Consider the following 22,533-nt stretch of genomic DNA (forward strand, 5'->3'; position numbering starts at 1 on the left):
AGGGACCCATTTTATTCACCCACCAGATCAGCCAAGAAATGGAGAATATCCAAGAGTGGGAGGGTAGGAGGAAATGAATGCTGTCATGGTGTATGGATTGGTGTGTAAATTGGCACACCTTTTTTGAGGGCAATTAAAATTGTATATATCGACATCGTCTTCATCCCAACAGTTCCATTTCCAGGGATCTATTCTACAGAAATACCCACCCACGTACACAAAGATGCATGTATGAGGTGGTCCATGCAGCAATGCATGTAATAAGAAAACTGGACACAGCCTAAACATCCATCAGGAGGGGAATTACTAAATCGTAATACACTCATACTATGGAATATTATGCAGCAGCTTGCATGGATGGGGTAACCCTCTATGTACTGGAAGAAAAAAAGTCTAAGACATACCACGAAGCAAAAGAATCGAGTTGTAGGATGTTACAATTTATGTAAAAAAAAGATAAGAAAATCACACAACAAACCTATTTTGCTGTAAATATGTATGTAGGCAAATGCATGGAAAAAGGTCTGGAAGGATATATACTAAATCCAGAGTAGTGGCTATCCCAGCAGTGGGGGGATTAGAACATAAGGCAGGTGTTCACTAGATCTGTTATTTCATCAAAAAAATTTTTTTTAATGTTTATTTATTTTTGAGACAGAGAGAGAGAGGGAATGAATGAGCAGGAGAGGGGCAGAGAGAGAGGGAGACAGAATCCGAAGCAGGCTCCAGGCTCTGAGCTGTCAACACAGAGCCCAACGTGGGGCTTGAACCCACGAACCGTTGAGATTATGACCTGAGCCGAAGTTGGACACTTAACCGAATAAGCCCCCCAGGCCCCCCTGTTATTTCATTTTTATATATTGAGACTATAATCACGTATTCCTTGTATAATGGAAAATAAGTTGAAATTGATTCTAATTTTAAAGGGAACCTGCCAAATTTAATTTTTAAAATAAACACAGATGGGGCGCCTGGGTGGCTCAGTCGGTTAAGCGGCCGACTTCAGCTCAGGTCATGATCTCGCGGTCCGTGAGTTCGAGCCCTGCGTCGGGCTCTGTGCTGACAGCTCAGAGCCTGGAGCCTGTTTCAGATTCTCTGTCTCCCTCTCTCTGACCCTCCCCCGTTCATGCTCTGTCTCTCTCTGTTTCAAAAATAAATAAACGTTAAAAAAAAAATTAACACAGAATTGCAATCGGTAGAGGTCGAGTTGGGATATGGAAGGGGAAACACCTTTCCTCAGAGCTACTGACTTCAAAGTTCTGGACCAAGAAGGACCTTAGAATGCAGTTAGTTTTTTTTTTTTGTTTTTTTTTTTTTTTTTTGTATTCGTATTTGGAGAGAATATACTCACAGTTTCTCAGCCCAACGGTATCCCTTCCATACATTTTCATCAATGTGAGAAATAGAGTTTCCTTGGAAATTTCTGTGAAGAAACACAGTTCAGATCCTTGAATAGGTAGGAAAGGAATGAACAGAATAAATAAAAGAATCACTGGCAACCTTGTGGGGAATATTCCAATGCAGTAAATGCCAACTTTCTAATTTCCGCGGCTATCAGCATCCCAGGTGGTGCAATTAATAAAGAGATAGCGTGGGGCCACTGGCACAAACAAGCCAGCTCCTTAGAACCTGAACTTCCTATTTGTTCCATTCCTTGGGTAGATAACGCCTGTTAATTACTCTGGAGATAAGTATTTTTTTCCCCCAAATCACTTATGTGTCTAAAATGGTTCCTTCCACAAATCAATGAGAAAATAATAATTCAACGAAAAAAATGGTAAAAAATTTACCATTATCAGCAAACAAATGTAAAGAAGCCCTCTACTGAAACCTCTCTAGGTGTTAGAAGGATAAGGGAAGTTAGAAATTAGAATAACTAACATGGAAAGATTTCTTAGACATATTGTATAGGGAAAAGCAACAAATCACTGGGCAAGGAATTAAAAAGTATCCCCTCATTAGGAAATTAGGAAAAAATGCAAAGGAAAGAGATGGGAAGGAAGGACACACACCAAAAAGGTGACAGGAGTTATCTTATGAGTGGTAGGGAGGGTGGGGTGGGATTTTCACGTTTTATCCTCTATACCTGTGACATTAAAAACAAAAAAAAGTATCCATGATAATTCATGTATCCATGAATTACACATGTTTAAGAGAAGCTATTAAATGCCTGAGGTTCAGTTTCAACCGCTAACTCTGCGTATGACTTTGAATCTTTACCTTTAGTTTTGTCCTCTTCCCTCAGCAACAGCTTACCTGGTCAGTTTATATACACATTTTTTTCAGGGGAGTCAGGAATAAATTCAAAACAGATACCCATCTGCCCATGTGCCTGGTGGACATTTCCAGTCAACCTGAAGCCTTCTGGTTGCTCTGTGTTCCCTGGTAAAAGATGCCTCAACTTCCATCATTCTCCTTATCTGGGACAGAAGTTTCAGAGTAATATCTGAGTTTTCTCTTTCCCGTGCACACCCCACCCGCGACTGTCATCAGTTAGTCTATCTTGTCACTTCCTCCTTTGCAGTGCTCTCAAGGCTTTTCTTTCTACTCTTTTCAGCCACTCTGAGTCGGCCCCTTGTTACTTTATTCCCAGGTTTTGTTAGAACATTCTATCTGGTCTCGCTGGATCAAGCTCTCCTCTCCAGATCGGCCTATATGGGGAACTGAAAATAATCCTGTTTCAGCGTTCTGTATATCTCATGCTTGAAAACTTTCAATGGCTCTCTATAACTCAGAATCTAACGTTCAAACCTCTCTAGCTGATAGTCAAGGTTTCTCGTAATTGGATCTTTAACTGCTTAACCTAATTCTTAATTCCTGATCATTCCTGCAGCCGTGCCTTTGCCTAGACTTATACCCATTTTTTCTCTATTTAACACATCAGAGCCACTCTTTAAGTCTCAGCTAAAGTGTTAGCTTATCCATGCAGCTCTCCCTGACCTCCATACTCCGCTGATTACAGAGTCTGCTGAATTCCAACACCCATGGTACCTCTTTTAGTACTTAATTACATGCCACCTCCCTTTTTATGACCATTTCCTTTCTTCCCACCTGTCATTTCATGTTCTGAAGACGATTTCATCCTAGTGTGGCGCCCATAGTACTTACTCTTGGGTTGGGCCCAAACTGAGTACTGTATGTGGAAGGCCGGGCGTCAAAGATGAGGTCTGGGGAATCAAAATAATAACAGCTAACACTCATATTTCGCCAGGCACTGATCCAAGTGCTTCATATGTATTACCTCATCTAGATCTCACCATAATCCCATGAGATGGTAACTATCATAATTTCCATTTCACAGAAAAGGAAACTGAGTCACAAAGCTAATAGATGACAGACCTCGGCCCAAACGCAGGCAATCTAGTTCCAGAATCTCTACTCTTCACTACTCTGTTGTATCCTATTATAGAGGATGGAGCAAAAATGGGAGAGTAGAGGTTAAGGAATGAAATAATGGGGCTAAAAATTGGATAAGGAAAAAGAATAAGGACAATTACAAGTAAAAGATTGCAGAAGGGCGAACAGTAGTAAAAAGGAAAATGAAGATAAGGGATAGTTGACAAAGAAAAGGTAAAAACAGAAAGTCAGTCAACGTGGTTGGGGAGATGAGGAAGGCCCAGGACGACATTGAGGAAGAGACTGCCATGTCAAGCAGGAGGCAGAGAACAAACAAGTAAAGGCGATTCTTACAAGATGGTGAAGGTGCCGTTGTAGGTGTCGGGCTCCAGCACGGGCACTCTGCGGAGCCTCTGCTGTGGGCTGAGACCAACACACGACAGTGTCTCCTCTTTGCAGGTACAGCGCTCACATATTTTGAGGTCTGTGGTGGCATTCTGTTCTGGTTGCCAAGTTAAAGTTGTGTATGCCTTTTCTGAGGTATAGTTTACAAAATGCACCACAGGATGTTCAGTTGTTGGAGGAAAACCTGTCTCAAATGACTCTGGTTGCTGACTTACAGGAATTTCTAGGTCCATAGGTGGAACCGTGACTTCAGTCAGGTTTCGATGTTGACTCTGAACCTGTTTTGGATGTGCAAGTGTCACCTCAAGGTCCTTTGGGGGAGGAGTTGTAGTCTTCTTCAGGGTTGTCGAATGTTCAGCCTCTGTAATAGGTTCTGGAGTTATAGTAAGCTCCACATGACGAAATGGGATGATGGGTGATGCTGGATGCTGACCTTGATCCTTACTTGGAGTTGGAACTGTCACTTCCTGCTGGAATGGATATTGAACTACAACCTCCTTAGGTGGCTCTGGAGGCTGAGTTGGGGTGTCTCGCATGGTTGGAGAAGGTTCAGTCTCCACACTGGATCCTGCAGTTACAGTAAGTTCCAGGTCCATAGGTGGAACTGTGACTTCAGTCAGGTTTGGATGCTGACTCTGAACCTGCTCTGGATGTGCAAGTGTCACCTCAAGGTCCTTTGGAGGAGGAGCTGTAGTCTCCTTCACGGGTGTAGAATGTTCAGCCTCTGTAGTAGGTTCTGGAGTTATGGTAAGCCCCAAGTCCACACGATGAGCTGTGACACTGGGCAATGTTGGTTGCTGACCTTGATCCTTACTTGGAGTAGGAACTGTCACTTCCTGTTGGGACGGATACTGAACAACCTCCTTAGGTGGCTCTGGAGGCTGGGTTGGGGTCTCTTGCATGGTTAGAGAAGGTTCAGTCTCTGTAGTGGATTCTGGAGTTACGGTAAGCCCTGGGTCCAAAGGTTTAACTGTGACTTTAGTTAAGGTTGGATGCTGAATGTGCTCTGAATGTGGAAATGTCACCTCAAGGTCCTTTGGAGGAGCGGTAGTCTGCTGCAGGGCTGAGGAATGTTTAACATCCGTAGTGGGTTCTGTAGTTACAGTAAGCACCAAGTCCAAAGGCTGAACTGTTACATTCGGCAACCACAGACGCTGAGCTTGATCCTGATCTGGGGTTGGAACTGTCACCTCCTGAAACAGTGGAGGCTGAACTACAACCTCCTTAGGTGGCTCTGAAGGGTGACCTGGGATCTCTTGCGTGGTTGAAGTTTCAACCTCTGTAGTGGGTTCTGGAGTTATGGTCAGTTCCAGGTCTAAAGGCTGAACTCTGACTTCAGTCAAATTTGGATGCTGAGCCTGGACCTGCTCTGGATGTGGAGGTGTCACCTCAGTGTCCTCTGGAGGAGCTAGAGTCTGCTGCATGATTGTAGACTGCTCAGCCTCCACAGTAGGTTCTGGAGTTACAGTAAGCTCCAGGTCAGCAGGCTGAACAGTAACATTGGGCAAGTTTGGATGCTGAGCTTGCTCTTGTCCTAGAGGTGGAACTGTCACCTCATTATGGACTGGAGGTTGTGCTACAACCTCCTCAGGTGGCTCTGGAGGCTGAACTGGGGCCTCCTGCTGGGCTGGAGGAGTTTCTGCCTCCTTAGAGGGCTCCGGAGGTTGAGTTGGAGACTGCTGCAGAATTGGAGATGGTTCTACCTTCTCAGGGGCCTCTGAAGGCTGAGCTTGTACCTCCTGTTGTGTTAGAGAAGGTTCTATCTCCTTAAGTGGCTCGAGAGGTAGAGATAGGGTTTCCTGCTGGACTGGAGATGGTTCCACCTTCTCAGGAGGGTCTGAAGGCTGAGGTGGGGCCTCCTGCTGTGTGGAAGGTTCTACCTCCTTAGGGGGCTCAGGGGATACAACTGGGGCTCCCTGCTGAGTTGGAAAAGATTCTGCCTCATTACCGGGCTCTGAAGGCTGAGCTGGGGGCTCCTGAGGTGTGGGAGAAGGTTCCACCTCCTTAGGGGGCTCAGGGGATATAGCTGGGGACTCCTGGAGGACTGGAAACTGAGCTGGGGCCACCTGCTGGGTTGAAGATTCAACCTCCTCAGGGGTCTGTGGATGCTGAGCTGGGGACTCCTCCTGGGTTGTAGGTGGTTCACTCCCCTCGGAGGCCTGTGGGTGCTGACCCTGGCCCTCCTCCTGGAGAGGGGAAGGTTCACCCTCTTCCTGGGCCTCTGGAAGCTGAGTCGGGGCCTCCTCCTGGGTTGAGGATGATTCACCCTCCTCAGGGGCCTGTGATTGCTGAGCTAGGGCCTCCTGCTGGGTTGTAGAAGGTTCAACTTCTCCAGGATATTCTGGATACTGAACTGGGGTCTCCTGCTGTGTTGGAAGTTTCTCCTGTGTGGTAGATTCTGGAGATTGCGTTGGAGTCTCCTGTTGGACTGGCAAAGATTCAACCTCAGGGGACTGTGGAGGCAGAGTTGGAGCTTCATGCTGGGTTTCAAAAGGTTCCACATTAAGAGGCACTGAGGGCTGAGCTATAGTCTCGTGCCGAACTGCAGAAGGTCCCACCTCTGTAGTGGGTTCTGCAGTCATGGTAAGCTGCACATCTGGAGGTTTCACACTGACATTGGGCAGGTTTAAATGTTGATCATGGTAGTGACCTGGAGGTGAAACTGTCATCTTATGATGCCATAGAGGTTGAGCTGGGTGCTCCTGCTGGGTTGGAGAAGGTTCCACCTCCCTGGAAGGCAGCTCTGGAGGCTGAGCTGGTTGCTCTTGCAGGGTTGCAGAAGATTCTATCTCCCCTGGAGACTGAGCTGGAGTCTCCTGCTGGGTTGAAGATTCTGCCTCATTAAGGAGCTCTGCAAGCTGAGCTAAGGCCTCCTCCTGGGTTGGAGAAAGTTCAGCTTCTCCAAAACGGTCTGGAAGCTGAGCTGGGGGTTCCTGTTTGCTTAGAGAAGGCTTACCTTCCTCAGGAGGCACTGAAGGCTGAGCTGGGGTCTCCTGCTGCCTTAGAGAAGGATCAATCACCCCAGGAGGCTCGGAAGGCTGACCTGGGGTCTCCTGCTCACTTGAAGGCTCAACCTCCTCTGGAGGCTTACCCGAGGTCTCTTGCTGGGTTAGAGAAAGTTCTGCTTCCTCAGTATGTTCAAGAGGCTGAGGTGGGGCCTCTTGCTGGGCTATAGAAGATTCAACACCTTTATCAGGCCCTGGAGTTGTGGTAAATTCCACATCTAAAGGCTTACCTATAACCCTGGGAAACATTAAATAATCTGGATACTGACCTAGAGGTAGAGATGTCACCTCATCACTTACTGCAAGTTGAGTTAAATACTCGATAGGGAACTCTGGAACTAGAGTTGGGGCCTCCTGCTGGACTGGGGTAGGTTCAACCTCCTCGAGGCGCTCTGCAGGCTGAGCAGGGGCCTCCTGCTGGACTGGGGTAGGTCCAGCCTCCTCAGGGTGCTCCGCAGGCTGAGTTAGAGTTATGGTAAGATCCAGAGGTTTAACAGTGACATTGGGGAAGCTTGGCTTCTGAGCTTCACTCTGACTTGGAGATAGCACATTTACTTCATGATGTGCTAACAGTTGAGATATGATGTCCTTAGATGGCTCTGGAGGCTGAGCAGGGGCCTCCTGGGGGGTTGGAGAAGGTTCCACTTCCTCGGGGGCCTCTGTAGGGTGAGCTGAGGCTTCCTGCTGGACTGAAGAAGGTTCGACCTCTTCAGGGGTACTTGAAGGCTCAGCTGGGGCCTCTTGTGGGTTTGCTGAATTTCCATCCTTAAGGGACTCTGGATGCTGAGATGGAGCCTCCTGCTCAAGTAGAGATGTTTCTGTCTCTTCAGAGGGCTCTGGATGCTGAGCCTGAGCCTCCCCTTGGGGCAAAAAAGATTCAGCTTCCTCAGGGGACTCTAGATGATTTGGGGTCTTCTGCAAGGGTGGAGAAATTTCAGCCTCCTCAGAGAAGTTTGGAAGTTGATCTGGTCCCCCTGGGAAACCCATAGGTAGGTTCTCCTCAGGATACAGGAGACCCATATTGGAATCTAAATAATCATCCTGCAGCTGTTGTTGTAGGTGCTCTTTATTTGCAAATTGGTTTGGAGTTCTAACAACTTTGGCAAGCCTTCGATGCTGAGCTAGATCTTTCTTCAGGTTTAGGGGTGAAACAATAAACTTTGTTGGCTTTGAACTCTGACTATCCAGAGATGGAACAAGTATTTCAAATGACTGGTGATCTTCGGCCTGATCTAAACCTACAGTTTTAGTCTTACTTTTGAGTTGAGGAGGCGGAGCTATGGTCTGATTCTGATCCCAACCTGGCACTGGAACCACCTCTGGGAGCCTTTGATGCTGGGTTAGCTGGTCATTCAGATCCTCATCTGGCCCTGGGGGTAGCTCACCAAACGAATCCGTGTCCAGGAATGGAACCAAAGTCTCGGTCAACTCCTTAGGCGGGGCCAACATCTGGGCTGGAGCAGAGGACCCCGGGTAATTAAAGCCCCCCGGCTCAGCTGGGCGTGTAAGTGCCTGGGGCGATTCGGGCGGGGGATCAGAGGAGCGAGAAGACCAGGGCTCAGCCGCCTCCAGGGGGTCGGAAGTCAGCTGGGCAGGGTCCAGGGCCCACTCCGGAGGCTGAGCTGCCTGGACCAGCAGCCACAACGGTTGCCACATAAAGAGAAGCAGTGGGGCCAACAGGCGCAGCCGGGACATGACACGCGGAGGCTCCGGGGCGCAGCGACCCAGGCGAGTGGGGTACTGGCGCCGGGCCCTGAGCGGGAGCCAAACCATTATGGCAGCCCCGTGATGCGCACGGCAGTTAGCAACTGCGCGCCCTCCCCGCCCACGTCCCACCCTTTATGACATCTTTATTTACACCACCTTTATTAGCTCCCTGGAGATGGGCTCCGCACCACCAGAGCGGGCCCTTTTCCCAGAATCACTTGGGGCCCAGGCCTCCCTCCACCCTGCAAAGGCCACCACTCCCCCCCCCCCCCCCCCATCTATCTAGCATGATAGAGCTAATGCCAAAGTCTTCCAAATTCTGCTGGTTGCTTTACATTATGGCTACAGTGGCTATGTCACCCTTGAACTTTAATCTCCACATACTTGAATTAAATCCTGCAGCTCGTCTGCAGTACTGGCATCTGTGATCTCTTCACAGGGTCTGTATTCCACAGCTATTTTACCACTTTCTGAAATAAAGTGAATAAGTTTGGAAAAAAAAAAAAAAAAAGAGGGCGCCTGGATGGCTCAGTCAGTTAAGCGTCTGACTTCAGCTTAGGTCATGATCTCATGGTTCATGAGTTCAAGCCCCATACTGGGGTCTCTGCTGTAAGCACTAGAGCCCACTTCAGATCCTCTGTCCCCCTCTCTCCGCCTCTCCCCTGCTTACTCTCTCAAAAATAAACATTTAAAAAATAAAGTTAACAAGATCAATTCAGAATTTTCCTTGTTCTAAAACTAGCTGTATACAATGATAGCACCCAATAACTACACATTCTTTTTATTTATAAAAGCAGAAAATAAAAGCATTTCCCTAGAAGTTTTCTCATCTCACACTTCAGTTTTTAATCATAACTATGTGTGAAAAAATACACATGAAGTTAACAACTGTGTGGTTCAAAAACGCTATCATCTTAAGAGATAGGAACTAAGGAATAATGACACAGGAAGTTAAAACTATGGAAACAACAATGTTCAAAATCAGATGACTAGACAGTAAGGCATTAGGTAGAGGTCAGTGTGAGTTCTGGAATAGAGACCATGGACTATAGCTGATACTTCATGTTAGAAACAAGGCAAGTGTCTACTCCCCGGAAACAAAATCCCACCAGATACGATGAACAATGCTTTGGAGGGAGGGGGAGGGGGAGGGAGAGAATGCGCTTGGACAGTTTATTGGCAGAAATGGCCCATGTCCCTTATAGACAATACAATTCCCCTTAAGGCAAAGTACAGCTACAACATTTTGATCGTGTACAAGGGATACCATAGCATGTTAGGGAGAGGTCAGCAACCCAAAGGTTTAGTTTGGTTCTTAAAGGTTGTTACTCAGAATTGACAGCTAATGGAGATTCTACCTGATGACCAGGGAAGTCAACTTTCACTGCAAGAGCTGTCCAGGCTGGAAGCCTGAGACCAATCCAGGGTCAACTCTTATGGGCAAATAAGGCCTCTGAAACTTAGCTAGGATTTCTCAGTCTCTAAGCCTGCAAGACTGTGAAGCGGCGAGGGCGGGGTGGGGGGGGGGCAATTGTTTGGGGACTCGTTACTAATTATAAAATTCCCTTGGAGCACAGCCTGTAACATTCACACCATCGTAGAACTCAATAGAGAACACAATCGATGCTATTCAATAGCCTGACCACTTTCAAGGTTCACAAAAATATAGCTGACCCTAATATAAGAATCATATTCATGGCACAAAAACAGACACATAGACCAATGGAATAGAATAGAAACCCCAGAACTAGACCCACAAACGTATGGCCAACTCATCTTTGACAAAGCAGGAAAGAACATCCAATGGAAAAAAGACAGTCTCTTTAACAAATGGTGCTGGGAGAACTGGACAGCAACATGCAGAAGGTTGAAACTAGACCACTTTCTCACACCATTCACAAAAATAAACTCAAAATGGATAAAGGACCTGAATGTGAGACAGGAAACCACCAAAACCCTAGAGGAGAAAGCAGGAAAAGACCTCTCTGACCTCAGCCGTAGCAATCTCTTACTCGACACATCCCCAAAGGCAAGGGAATTAAAAGCAAAAGTGAATTACTGGGACCTTATGAAGATAAAAAGCTTCTGCACAGCAAAGGAAACAACCAACAAAACTAAAAGGCAACCAACGGAATGGGAAAAGATATGTGCAAATGACATATCGGACAAAGGGCTAGTATCCAAAATCTATAAAGAGCTCACCAAACTCCACACCCGAAAAACAAATAACCCAGTGAAGAAATGGGCAGAAAACATGAATAGACACTTCTCTAAAGAAGACATCCGGATGGCCAACAGGCACATGAAAAGATGTTCAACGTCGCTCCTTATCAGGGAAATACAAATCAAAACCACACTCGGATATCACCTCACGCCAGTCAGAGTGGCCAAAATGAACAAATCAGGAGACTATAGATGCTGGAGAGGATGTGGAGAAACGGGAACCCTCTTGCACTGTTGGTGGGAATGCAAATTGGTGCAGCCGCTCTGGAAAGCAGTGTGGAGGTTCCTCAGAAAATTAAAAATAGACCTACCCTATGACCCAGCACTAGCACTGCTAGGAATTTACCCAAGGGATACAGGAGTACTGATGCATAGGGGCACTTGTACCCCAATGTTGATAGCAGCACTCTCAACAATAGCCAAATTATGGAAAGAGCCTAAATGTCCATCAACTGATGAATGGAGAAAGAAATTGTGGTTTATATACACAATGGAATACTACGTGGCAATGAGAAAGAATGAAATATGGCCCTTTGTAGCAACGTGGATGGAACTGGAGAGTGTGATGCTAAGTGAAATAAGCCATACAGAGAAAGACAGATACCATATGGTTTCACTCTTATGTGGATCCTGAGAGACTTAACAGAAACCCATCGGGGAGGGGAAGGAAAAAAAAAAAAAAAAAGAGGTTAGAGTGGGAGAGAGCCAAAGCATAAGAGACTGTTAAAAACTGAGAACAAACTGAGGGTTGATGGGGGGTGGGAGGGAGGGTAGGGTGGGTGATGGGTATTGAGGAGGGCACCTTTTGGGATGAGCACTGGGTGTTGTATGGAAACCAATTTGACAATAAATTTCATATTAATTTTTTTTTTAATTTTTAAAGTTGTATTTATTTATTTTTAAGATTTTAAGTTGATTTATTTATTTTGAGAGAGAGAGAGAATGAATGGAGGAAGGGCAGAGAGAGAGGGGGACAGAGGATCCAAAGTGGGCTCTGTGCTGACAGCAGAGAGTCTGATGTGGGGCTCGAACTCACAAACTGTGAGATCATGACCTTAGTTGAAGTCAGATGCCGTATGAACTGAGCCATCCAGGTGCCCCTTAATTTTTAAAAAAACTTTATTTAAATCCAAGTTAGTTAACATATAATGTAATAATGGTTTCAGGAGTGGAATTTAGTGATTCATCACTTACATATTACTCTCAGTGCTCATCCCAACAAGTGCCCTCCTTAATGCCCATCACCCATTTAGCCCATCCCCTGCCCACCTCCCTCCATCAACCCTCATTTTGTTTTCTGCCATTAAGAGTCTTTTATGCTTTGCTTCCCGCTCTCTTAAGAATCTTTTATGGGGGCACCTGGGTGGTGGTTAAGTGTCTGACTTCAGCTCAGGTCATGATCTCAAGGTCCATGGGTTCACCCATGTCCGGCTCTGTGCTGACAGCTCAGAGCCTGGAGTCTGCTTCAGATTCTGTGTCTCCCTCTCTTTCTGCCCCTCCCCTGCTCACATTCTGTCTTTCTCTCTCTCAAAAATAAATAAACAATAAAAACTTTTTTTTAAAAGAATCTTTTTATGATTTGCCTCCCTCTCTGTTTCTATCTTATTTTTTCCTTCCCTTCCCCTATGTTCACATGCTTTGTGTCTTAGATTCCACATATGAGTGAAATCCTATGATATTTATCTTTCTCTGACTTATTTTCCTTAGTATAATACACTGTATCTCCATCCACGTTGTTGCAAGTGGCAGAATATCATTCTTTTTGATTGCTGAATAGTATTCCATTGTATATATATTTTGCATTTTCTTTATCTATTCATCAGTCGCTGGACCTTTGGGCTCTTTCCATAATTTGGCTATTGTTGACAGTACTGCTAAAAACATTGGGGTGCACGTGCCCCTTTGAATCAGCATTTTTGTATCCTTTTGGTAAATACCTAGTAGTGCAGTTGTATCATAGGGTAGTTCTATTTTTAATTTTTTGAGCAAACTCTACACTGTTTTCCAAAGTGGCTGCACAAGTTTGCATTCCCACCGACAGCACAAAAGTGTTCCCCTTTCTCTGCAATGTCACTAACATCTGTTGTTTCCTGAATTGTTAATGTTAGCCATTCTGACAGGCGTGAGGTGGTATCTCAGTGTGATTTTGATTTGTATTTCTGTGATGATAAGTGATGTTGAGCATCTTTTCATGTGTCTGTTAGCCATCTTCATTGGAAGCCATGTCTTCATTGGGTAAGTATCTGTTCATGTCTTTTGCCCATTTCTTCACTGAGTTGATAAGTTGAGTTTGATAAGTTCTTTATAGATTTTTAGGAGCTGGTTCTTTTAAAAGATCAGCAAAATTGATAAACTAGCCAGACTCATCATCAAAAGAGAGAGAGAGAGAGAGAGAGAGAGAGGACTCAAACAAACAAAATCACCAGTGAAAGAAGAGAAATAACAAACACCACCACATAAATACAATTATAAGAGAATATTAGAAAAAACTATACACCGACAAATTAGACAACTGAAAAGAAATGGATAAATTCCTAGAAATATATAACCTACCAAAATGGAAGCAGGAGGAAATAGAAAATTTGAAGTGAATGATTACCAGCAAGGAGATTAAATCAGTAACTAAAAAACTCTCAACAAACAAGAGACCAGGATCAGATGGCTTCACAGGTGAATCTTATCAAACATTTAAAGAATAGTTAATGCCTATTCTACTCCAACTATTCCAAAAATAGAAGAAGGAAAAATTCCAAATTCATTTTATTAGGTGAGTATCACCTTGATACTAAAACCGGATAAAGACACCACTGCCAATATTTCTGATAAACATAGATGCAAAAATCTTGAACAAAATACTAGCAAACAGAACCCAACAATACTTTTAAAAAATCATTCACCATGATCAAGTGGGATTTATTCCTAGGATGTAAGGGTGGTTCAGTATTCGCAAATCAATCAACGTCATACATCACATCAACAAACGAAAGGATAAAAACCATATGATCATCTCACTAGATGCAGAAAAAGAATTTGATAAAGTACAACATCCATTCATGACACAAGCCCTCAACAAAGTAGTTTTAGAGGGAACACACCTCAACATAATAAAGGTCACATATGAAAAATCCATGGCTAACAAAGACAAGGATGTCCATTCTCACCACTTTTATTCAACATAGTACTGGAAGTCATAGCCACAGCAATTAGACAACATAAAGAAATAAAAGGCATCCAAATTGGTAAGGAAGAAGTAAAACTCACTATTTGCAAATGACATGATACTCTATATAGAAAACCCTGGAGCCTTGTAGTTTTTCATTGCTGAGGAGACCCCAGGAAAGACAGTGTGCAAGCTAATTTTGAGCTGCCTCTTTTTGTAGTCTTAAGAGAGCAGAGCACCTGTTGTCTGACTATTACCCTCTATGTTTCTGTAGACAAGTCTTATCTATACTCCTCACCATGGCTCAGCTCCAGACACGCTTCTTCATGCTTGTCTGGATTTGTTCAAAATCTCCAGACACTCTTTTGAACAACTTTTTTTTTTTTTTTTTTTGGATGGGGGTGGCCAGGGTCTGCAGTCTTTTCATTACTAGCAGATATTGTTCTTGATTCAGAGATATCCACATAGCATTTGCCACAGGTGCTTATCTTTACTTCATCTGTTGATGTACAGAGATTCTTTTTTTTTTAAAGTTATTTATTTTGAGAGAGAGAAAGAGCAAGTGGGAAATGGGCAGAGAGAGAGGGAGAGAGAATCCCAGGCAGGCTCTGCACCATCAGCACGGAGCCTGAGATGGGGCTTGAACTCCTGAATCCTGAGATCATGACCTGAGCCAAAATCAAGGGTCAGACGCTTAGCCCGCTGAGCCAGCCAGGTGCCCAAGAGACTATGATACATAGTTACTTCTAAATTACAAGATTGTCATATAGTCTTCTTGTTGAAAAAGTCTTTGAACTAGAATAGGAATTATTCTTGTAATAAGAGCTTTGCAATACCAGTATATGGATGTTTGTTGTTACCCAAACAGTTGTATATTTTTCTAAATTTGTAGACTGAACATTGATTTCTTTTTGTATAAATCTAATAATTAAGTCATTGTTCTTAAGTTGAAGATGTAAGTGATTCAGATTTCAGATTTTTAAAAAGTAAAAATCCAAATAACTAGTGAGAGAATTCTTTCAGAAGTATTTTAGTTAATAAATGCAGGAAGAATGAAGAATTTTTACCATTTTGCAACTCCAAGTGAAATAATGGGTTTAAGTAGTGATTATCAATAGCTGCTAAAAACTATTAATTAGGTAAAAGGCTGACAGAGAATATTATGATGGATGGGATCAGAATGACATCATCAGAGTCCAGATGTAGATTTTCACATCATATAGAAAGAGATACAAAAAAAAAAAAAACAAAACAAAAAAACAAACAAAAACAAAAAACAAAAAAAAAAAGAAAGAGATATAAGCTAATGCACTTCCTCATGTGATGCAATATGAAGCACATGATACTAGGTGTAAATATTCTTTCTGGGGAAAAAAAGCAAACCTGAAATCTAATCAAGTGTTTAGGTCTGCCTAGTGTACAGAATGTGTAGGTGGTAGAGGAACATTTAAAGAACTCCCTGGAGGGCTGCCTGTGTGGCTCAGTTGATTGAGTGTCTGACTTTGGATCAGGTCATGATCTCACAGTTCATGGGTTCAAGCCCCACATCAGGCTCTGTGCTCACAGCTTGGAGCCTGGAGCCTGGAGCCTGCTTCGGAGCCTGTGTCTCCCACTCTCTCTGCTCCTGCCCCACTTGTGCTGTCTCTCTCTCTCTCTCTCTCTCTCTCTCTCTCTCTCTCTCAACAATAAATAAAACACTTAAAAAAATTTGAGGAACACCCTGGAGATATAATCAATGAAATCTAGAATGTAAGAAATATTAGAACAGATGACCCAGTTTCTTTAATAAATGAATGGCAAGAAAAAAGGGAGGGGGAACTGTTAAAGTTTAAATAAAACATACTAATAAAAAAGAAAACCCTAAAGACTTCACCAAAAACTACTACAACTGATAAATGAATTCAGTAAAGTCACAGGATACAAATCAATATTCAGAAATCTGTTGTATTTCTATACACTAATGATTAAGTAGTAGAAAGAAAAATGAAGAAAACAATCCCATTTACAACTACACCAAAAATAACAAAATACCTAGGAATAAACCTAATCAAAGAGGTGAAAGACCTCTACTCTGAAAACTGTAAAACACTGATGAAAGAAATTGAAGAAAACACAAATGAATGAAAAGACATTCCATGCTCATGGATTGAGAGAACAAATATTCTTAAAATGTTTATACTACCCAAAGCAACCTGTACATTATTGTAATCCTTATCAAAATACCAACACATTTTTTAACTAGAAAAAAACCCTAAAATTTATATGGAACCACAAGAGACCCCAAATAGCCAAAGCAATTTTGAAAAAGAAAAGCAAAGCTGGAGGTATCACAATTCTGGACTTCAAGTTATATTACAAAGCCGTAGTAATCAAAACAGTATGGTACTGGCACAAAAAGACACATAGATCAATGTAACAGAATAGAAAACCCAGAAATAGAAGGTTCCGGAAGATGGCGGCGTAGGAGGATGCTGGGCTCACCGTGCGTCCTGCTGATCACTTAGATTCCACCTACACCTGCCTAAAGAACCCAGAAAACCGCCAGAGGATTAGCAGAACGGAGTCTCCGGAGCCAAGCGCAGACGAGAGGCCCACGGAAGAGGGTAGGAAGGGCGGCAAGGCGGGGCGCGCTCCACGGACTGGCGGGAGGGAGCTGGGGTGGAGGGGCGGCTCGCCAGCCAAGCAGAGCCCCCGAGTCTGGCTGGCAAAAGCGGAGGGGCCGGACGGACTGTGTTCCGACAGCAAGCGCGACTTAGCGTCTGGGAGGTCAGAAGTTAACAGCTCTGCTCAGAAAGCGGGAAGGCTGGAGGACAAAGGGAGGGAGAGCTGCTGAGCCCCCGGGCGGCAGAGCTCAGCTTGGCGGGGAACAAAGGCGCTCGCCAGCGCCATCTCCCCCGCCCATCCCCCAGCCAAAATCCCAAAGGGAACCAGTTCCTGCTGGGGAACTTGCTCGCGCAGCGCAAACACCCAACTCTGTGCTTCTGCGGAGCCAAACCTCCGGCAGCGGATCTGACTCCCTTCCGCTGCCACAGGGCCCCTCCTGAAGTGGATCACCTAAGGAGAAGCGAGCTAAGCCTGCCCCTCCAGCCCCCGTGCACCTTGCCTACCCACCCCAGCTAATATGCCAGATCCCCAGCAACACAAGCCTGGCAGTGTGCAAGTAGCCCAGATGGGCCACGCCACCCCACAGTGAATCCCGCCCCTAGGAGAGGGGAAGAGAAGGCACACACCAGTCTGACTGTGGCCCCAGCGGTGGGCTGGGGGCAGACATCAGGGCGGACTGTGGCCCCGCCCACCAACTCCAGTTATACACCACAGCACAGGGGAAGTGCCCTGCAGGTCCTCACCACGCCAGGGACTCTCCAAAATGACCAAACGGAAGAATTCCCCTCAGAAGAATCTCCAGAAATAACAACAGCTAATGAACTGATCAAAAAGGATTTAAATAATATAACAGAAAGTGAATTTAGAATAACAGTCATAAAACTAATCGCTGGGCTTGAAAACAGTATACAGGACAGCAGAGAATCTCTTGCCACAGAGATCAAGGGACTAAGGAACAGTCACGAGGAGCTGAAAAACGCTTTAAACGAAATGCAAAACAAAATGGAAACCACGACGGCTCGGCTTGAAGAGGCAGAGGAGAGAATAGGTGAACTAGAAGATAAAGTTATGGAGAAAGAGGAAGCTGAAAGAAAGAGAGATAAAAAAATCCAGGAGTATGAGGGGAAAATTAGAGAACTAAGTGATACACTAAAAAGAAATAATATACGCATAATTGGTATCCCAGAGGAAGAAGAGAGAGGGAAAGGTGCTGAAGGGGTACTTGAAGAAATTATAGCTGAGAACTTCCCTGAACTGGGGAAGGAAAAAGGCATTGAAATCCAAGAGGCACAGAGAACTCCCTTCAGACGTAACTTGAATCGATCTTCTGCACGACATATCATAGTGAAACTGGCAAAATACAAGGATAAAGAGAAAATTCTGAAAGCAGCAAGGGATAAACGTGCCCTCACATATAAAGGGAGACCTATAAGACTTGTGACTGATCTCTCCTTTGAAACTTGGCAGGCCAGAAAGGCTTGGCATGATATCTACAGTGTGCTAAACAGAAAAAATATGCAGCCGAGAATCCTTTATCCAGCAAGTCTGTCATTTAGAATAGAAGGAGAGATAAAGGTCTCCCAAACAAACAAAAACTGAAGGAATTTGTCACCACGAAACCAGCCCTACAAGAGATCCTAAGGGGGATCCTGTGAGACAAAGTACCAGAGACATCGCTACAAGCATAAAACATACAGACATCACAATGACTCTAAACCCGTATCTTTCTATAATAACACTGAATGTAAATGGATTAAATGCGCCAACTAAAAGACATAGGGTATCAGAATGGATAAAAAAACAAGACCCATCTATTTGCTGTCTACAAGAGACTCATTTTAGATCTGAGGACACCTTTAGATTGAGAGTGAGGGGATGGAGAACTATTTATCATGCTACTGGAAGCCAAAAGAAAGCTGGAGTAGCCATACTTATATCAGACAAACTAGACTTTAAATTAAAGGCTGTAACAAGAGATGAAGAAGGGCATTATATAATAATCACAGGGTCTATCCATCAGGAAGAGCTAACTATTATAAATGTCTATGCGCCAAATACCCGAGCCCCCAGATATATAAAACAATTACTCATAAACATAAGCAACCTTATTGATAAGAATGTGGTCATTGCAGGGGACTTTAACACCCCACTTACAGAAATGGATAGATCATCTAGACACACGGTCAATAAAGAAACAAGGGCCCTGAATGATACATTGGATCCGATGGACTTGACAGATCTATTTAGAACTCTGCATCCCAAAGCAACAGAATATACTTTCTTCTCGAGTGCACATGGAACATTCTCCAAGATAGATCACACACTGAGTCACAAAACAGCCCTTCATAAGTATACAAGAATTGAAATCATACCATGCATACTTTCAGACCACAATGCTATGAAGCTTGAAATCAACCACAGGAAAAAGTCTGGAAAACCTCCAAAAGCATGGAAGTTAAAGAACACCCTACTAACGAATGAGTGGGTCAACCAGGCAATTAGAGAAGAAATTAAAAAATATATGGAAACAAACAAAAATGAAAATACAACAATCCAAACGCTTTGGGACGCAGCGAAGGCAGTCCTGAGAGGAAAATACATTGCAATCCAGGCCTATCTCAAGAAACAAGAAAAATCCCAAATACAAAATCTAACAGCACACCTAAAGGAAATAGAAGCAGAACAGCAAAGGCAGCCTAAACCCAGCAGAAGAAGAGAAATCATAAAGATCAGAGCAGAAATAAACAATATAGAATCTAAAAAAACTGTAGAGCAGATCAACGAAACCAAGAGTTGGTTTTTTGAAAAAATAAACAAAATTGACAAACCTCTAGCCAGGCTTCTCAAAAAGAAAAGGGAGATGACCCAAATAGATAAAATCATGAATGAAAATGGAATGATTACAACCAATCCCTCAGAGATACAAACAATTATCAGGGAATACTATGAAAAATTATATGCCAACAAATTGGACAACCTGGAAGAAATGGACAAATTCCTAAACACCCACACTTTTCCAAAACTCAATCAGGAGGAAATAGAAAGCTTGAACAGACCCATAACCAGCGAAGAAATTGAATCGGTTATCAAAAATCTCCCAACAAATAAGAGTCCAGGACCAGATGGCTTCCCAGGGGAGTTCTACCAGACGTTTAAAGCAGAGATAATACCTATCCTTCTCAAGCTATTCCAAGAAATAGAAAGGGAAGAAAAACTTCCAGACTCATTCTATGAAGCCAGTATTACTTTGATTCCTAAACCAGACAGAGACCCAGTAAAAAAAGAGAACTACAGGCCAATATCTCTGATGAATATGGATGCAAAAATTCTCAATAAGATACTAGCAAATCGAATTCAACAGCATATAAAAAGAATTATTCACCATGATCAAGTGGGATTCATTCCTGGGATGCAGGGCTGGGTCAACATTCGCAAATCGATCAACGTGATACATCACATTAACAAAAAAAAAGAGAAGAACCATATGATCCTGTCAATCGATGCAGAAAAGGCCTTTGACAAAATCCAGCACCCTTTCTTAATAAAAACCCTCGAGAAAGTCGGGATAGAAGGAACATACTTAAAGATCATAAAGGCCATTTATGAAAAGCCCACAGCTAACATCATCCTCAACGGGGAAAAACTGAGAGCTTTTTCCCTGAGATCAGGAACACGACAGGGATGCCCACTCTCACCGCTGTTGTTTAATATAGTGCTGGAAGTTCTAGCATCAGCAATCAGACAACAAAAGGAAATCAAAGGCATCAAAATTGGCAAAGATGAAGTCAAGCTTTCGCTTTTTGCAGATGACATGATATTATACATGGAAAATCCGACAGACTCCACCAAAAGTCTGCTAGAACTGATACATGAATTCAGCAAAGTTGCAGGATACAAAATCAATGTGCAGAAATCAGTTGCATTCTTATACACTAACAACGAAGCAACAGAAAGACAAATGAAGAAACTGATCCCATTCACAATTGCACCAAGAAGCATAAAATACCTAGGAATAAATCTAACCAAAGATGTAAAAGATCTGTATGCTGAAAACTATAGAAAGCTTATGCAGGTAATTGAAGAAGATATAAAGAAATGGAAAGACATTCCCTGCTCATGGATTGGAAGAATAAATATTGTCAAAATGTCAATACTACCCAAAGCTATCTACACATTCAATGCAATCCCAATCAAAATTGCACCAGCATTCTTCTCGAAACTAGAACAAGCAATCCTAAAATTCATATGGAACCACAAAAGGCCCCGAATAGCCAAAGTAATTTTGAAGAAGAAGACCAAAGCAGGAGGCATCACAATCCCAGACTTTAGCCTCTACTACAAAGCTGTCATCATCAAGACAGCATGGTATTGGCATAAAAACAGACACATAGACCAATGGAATAGAATAGAAACCCCAGAACTAGACCCACAAACGTATGGCCAACTCATCTTTGACAAAGCAGGAAAGAACATCCAATGGAAAAAAGACAGTCTCTTTAACAAATGGTGCTGGGAGAACTGGACAGCAACATGCAGAAGGTTGAAACTAGACCACTTTCTCACACCATTCACAAAAATAAACTCAAAATGGATAAAGGACCTGAATGTGAGACAGGAAACCATCAAAACCTTAGAGGAGAAAGCAGGAAAAGACCTCTCTGACCTCAGCCGTAGCAATCTCTTATTCGGCACATCCCCAAAGGCAAGGGAATTAAAAGCAAAAGTGAATTACTGGGACCTTATGAAGATAAAAAGCTTCTGCACAGCAAAGGAAACAACCAACAAAACTAAAAGGCAACCAACGGAATGGGAAAAGATATGTGCAAATGACACATCGGACAAAGGGCTAGTATCCAAAATCTATAAAGAGCTCATCAAACTCCACACCCGAAAAACAAATAACCCAGTGAAGAAATGGGCAGAAAACATGAATAGACACTTCTCTAAAGAAGACATCCAGATGGCCAACAGGCACATGAAAAGATGCTCAACGTCGCTCCTTATCAGGGAAATACAAATCAAAACCACACTCAGATATCACCTCACGCCAGTCAGAGTGGCCAAAATGAAGAAATCAGGAGACTATAGATGCTGGAGAGGATGTGGAGAAATAGGAACCCTCTTGCACTGTTGGTGGGAATGCAAACTGGTGCAGCCGCTCTGGAAAGCAGTGTGGAGGTTCCTCAGAAAATTAAAAATAGACCTACCCTATGACCCAGCAATAGCACTGCTAGGAATTTACCCAAGGGATACAGGAGTACTGATGCATAGGGGCACTTGTACCCCAATGTTTATAGCGGCACTCTCAACAATAGCCAAATTATGGAAAGAGCCTAAATGTCCATCAACTGATGAATGGATAAAGAAATTGTGGTTTATATACACAATGGAATACTACGTGGCAATGAGAAAAAATGAAATATGGCCTTTTGTAGCAACATGGATGGAACTGGAGAGTGTGATGCTAAGTGAAATAAGCCATACAGAGAAAGACAGATACCATATGGTTTCACTCTTTATGTGGATCCTGAGAAACGTAACAGAAACCCATGGGGGAGGGGAAGGAAAAAAAAAAAAAGAGGTTAGAGTGGGAGAGAGCCAAAGCATAAGAGACTGTTAAAAACTGAGAACAAACTGAGGGTTGATGGGGGGTGGGAGGGAGGGCAGGGTGGGTGATGGGTATTGAGGAGGGCACCTTTTGGGATGAGCACTGGGTGTTGTATGGAAACCAATTTGACAGTAAATTTCATATATTAAAAAATAAAAAAAATAAAAAAAATAAAAAAAAAAAGAAAACCCAGAAACACACTCACAATTATATGGTCAATTAATCTTTGTCAAAGGAGATAAGAATATCCAATGGGGAAAAGATAGTCTCTTCAATAAATGGTGCTGGAAAAACTAAACAACCGCATGCAAAAGAATGAAACTGGACCACTTTCTTACACCATACATGAAAATAAATTCACAATGGATTAAAGACCTAAATGTGAGACCTGAAGCCATAAAAATCCTATGAAAGAGCACAAGCACTAATTTCTCTGGCATTAGCCATAGCAACATTTTTCTAGATATGTCACCAGAGGCAAGGGA

At 43.4% G+C, this 22,533-nt stretch overlaps 1 protein-coding gene and 1 long non-coding RNA gene across 7 annotated transcripts in view; one reads left to right on the forward strand and one right to left on the reverse strand.

Moving 5' to 3' along the window:
- Nucleotides 1-8,534, reverse strand: part of LOC144615259 (uncharacterized) — a 41,205-nt gene extending 32,671 nt beyond the window's left edge. For all 5 annotated transcript variants that reach the window (XM_081794718.1, XM_081794715.1, XM_081794717.1 and 2 more), the window contains exons 1-3: nucleotides 5,019-8,534; nucleotides 3,691-4,661; nucleotides 1,352-1,423 (exon numbers count right to left, since the gene is read on the reverse strand). In XM_081794718.1, coding sequence (XP_081650844.1) covers nucleotides 1,352-1,423; nucleotides 3,691-4,661; nucleotides 5,019-8,519 — 4,544 coding nt within the window. In that variant the 5' untranslated portion in view covers nucleotides 8,520-8,534. The remainder of the gene's footprint in view (nucleotides 1-1,351; nucleotides 1,424-3,690; nucleotides 4,662-5,018) is intronic.
- Nucleotides 1-22,533, forward strand: part of LOC145715120 (uncharacterized) — a 353,021-nt gene that overhangs the window by 11,054 nt on the left and 319,434 nt on the right. The gene's annotated exons all lie outside the window — the stretch shown is intronic.

This window comes from Panthera onca, assembly GCF_046562875.1.
Source record: "Panthera onca isolate mPanOnc1 chromosome E1 unlocalized genomic scaffold, mPanOnc1 haplotype 2 h2.Chr16_ul_10, whole genome shotgun sequence".
NCBI lineage: Eukaryota > Metazoa > Chordata > Mammalia > Carnivora > Felidae > Panthera > Panthera onca.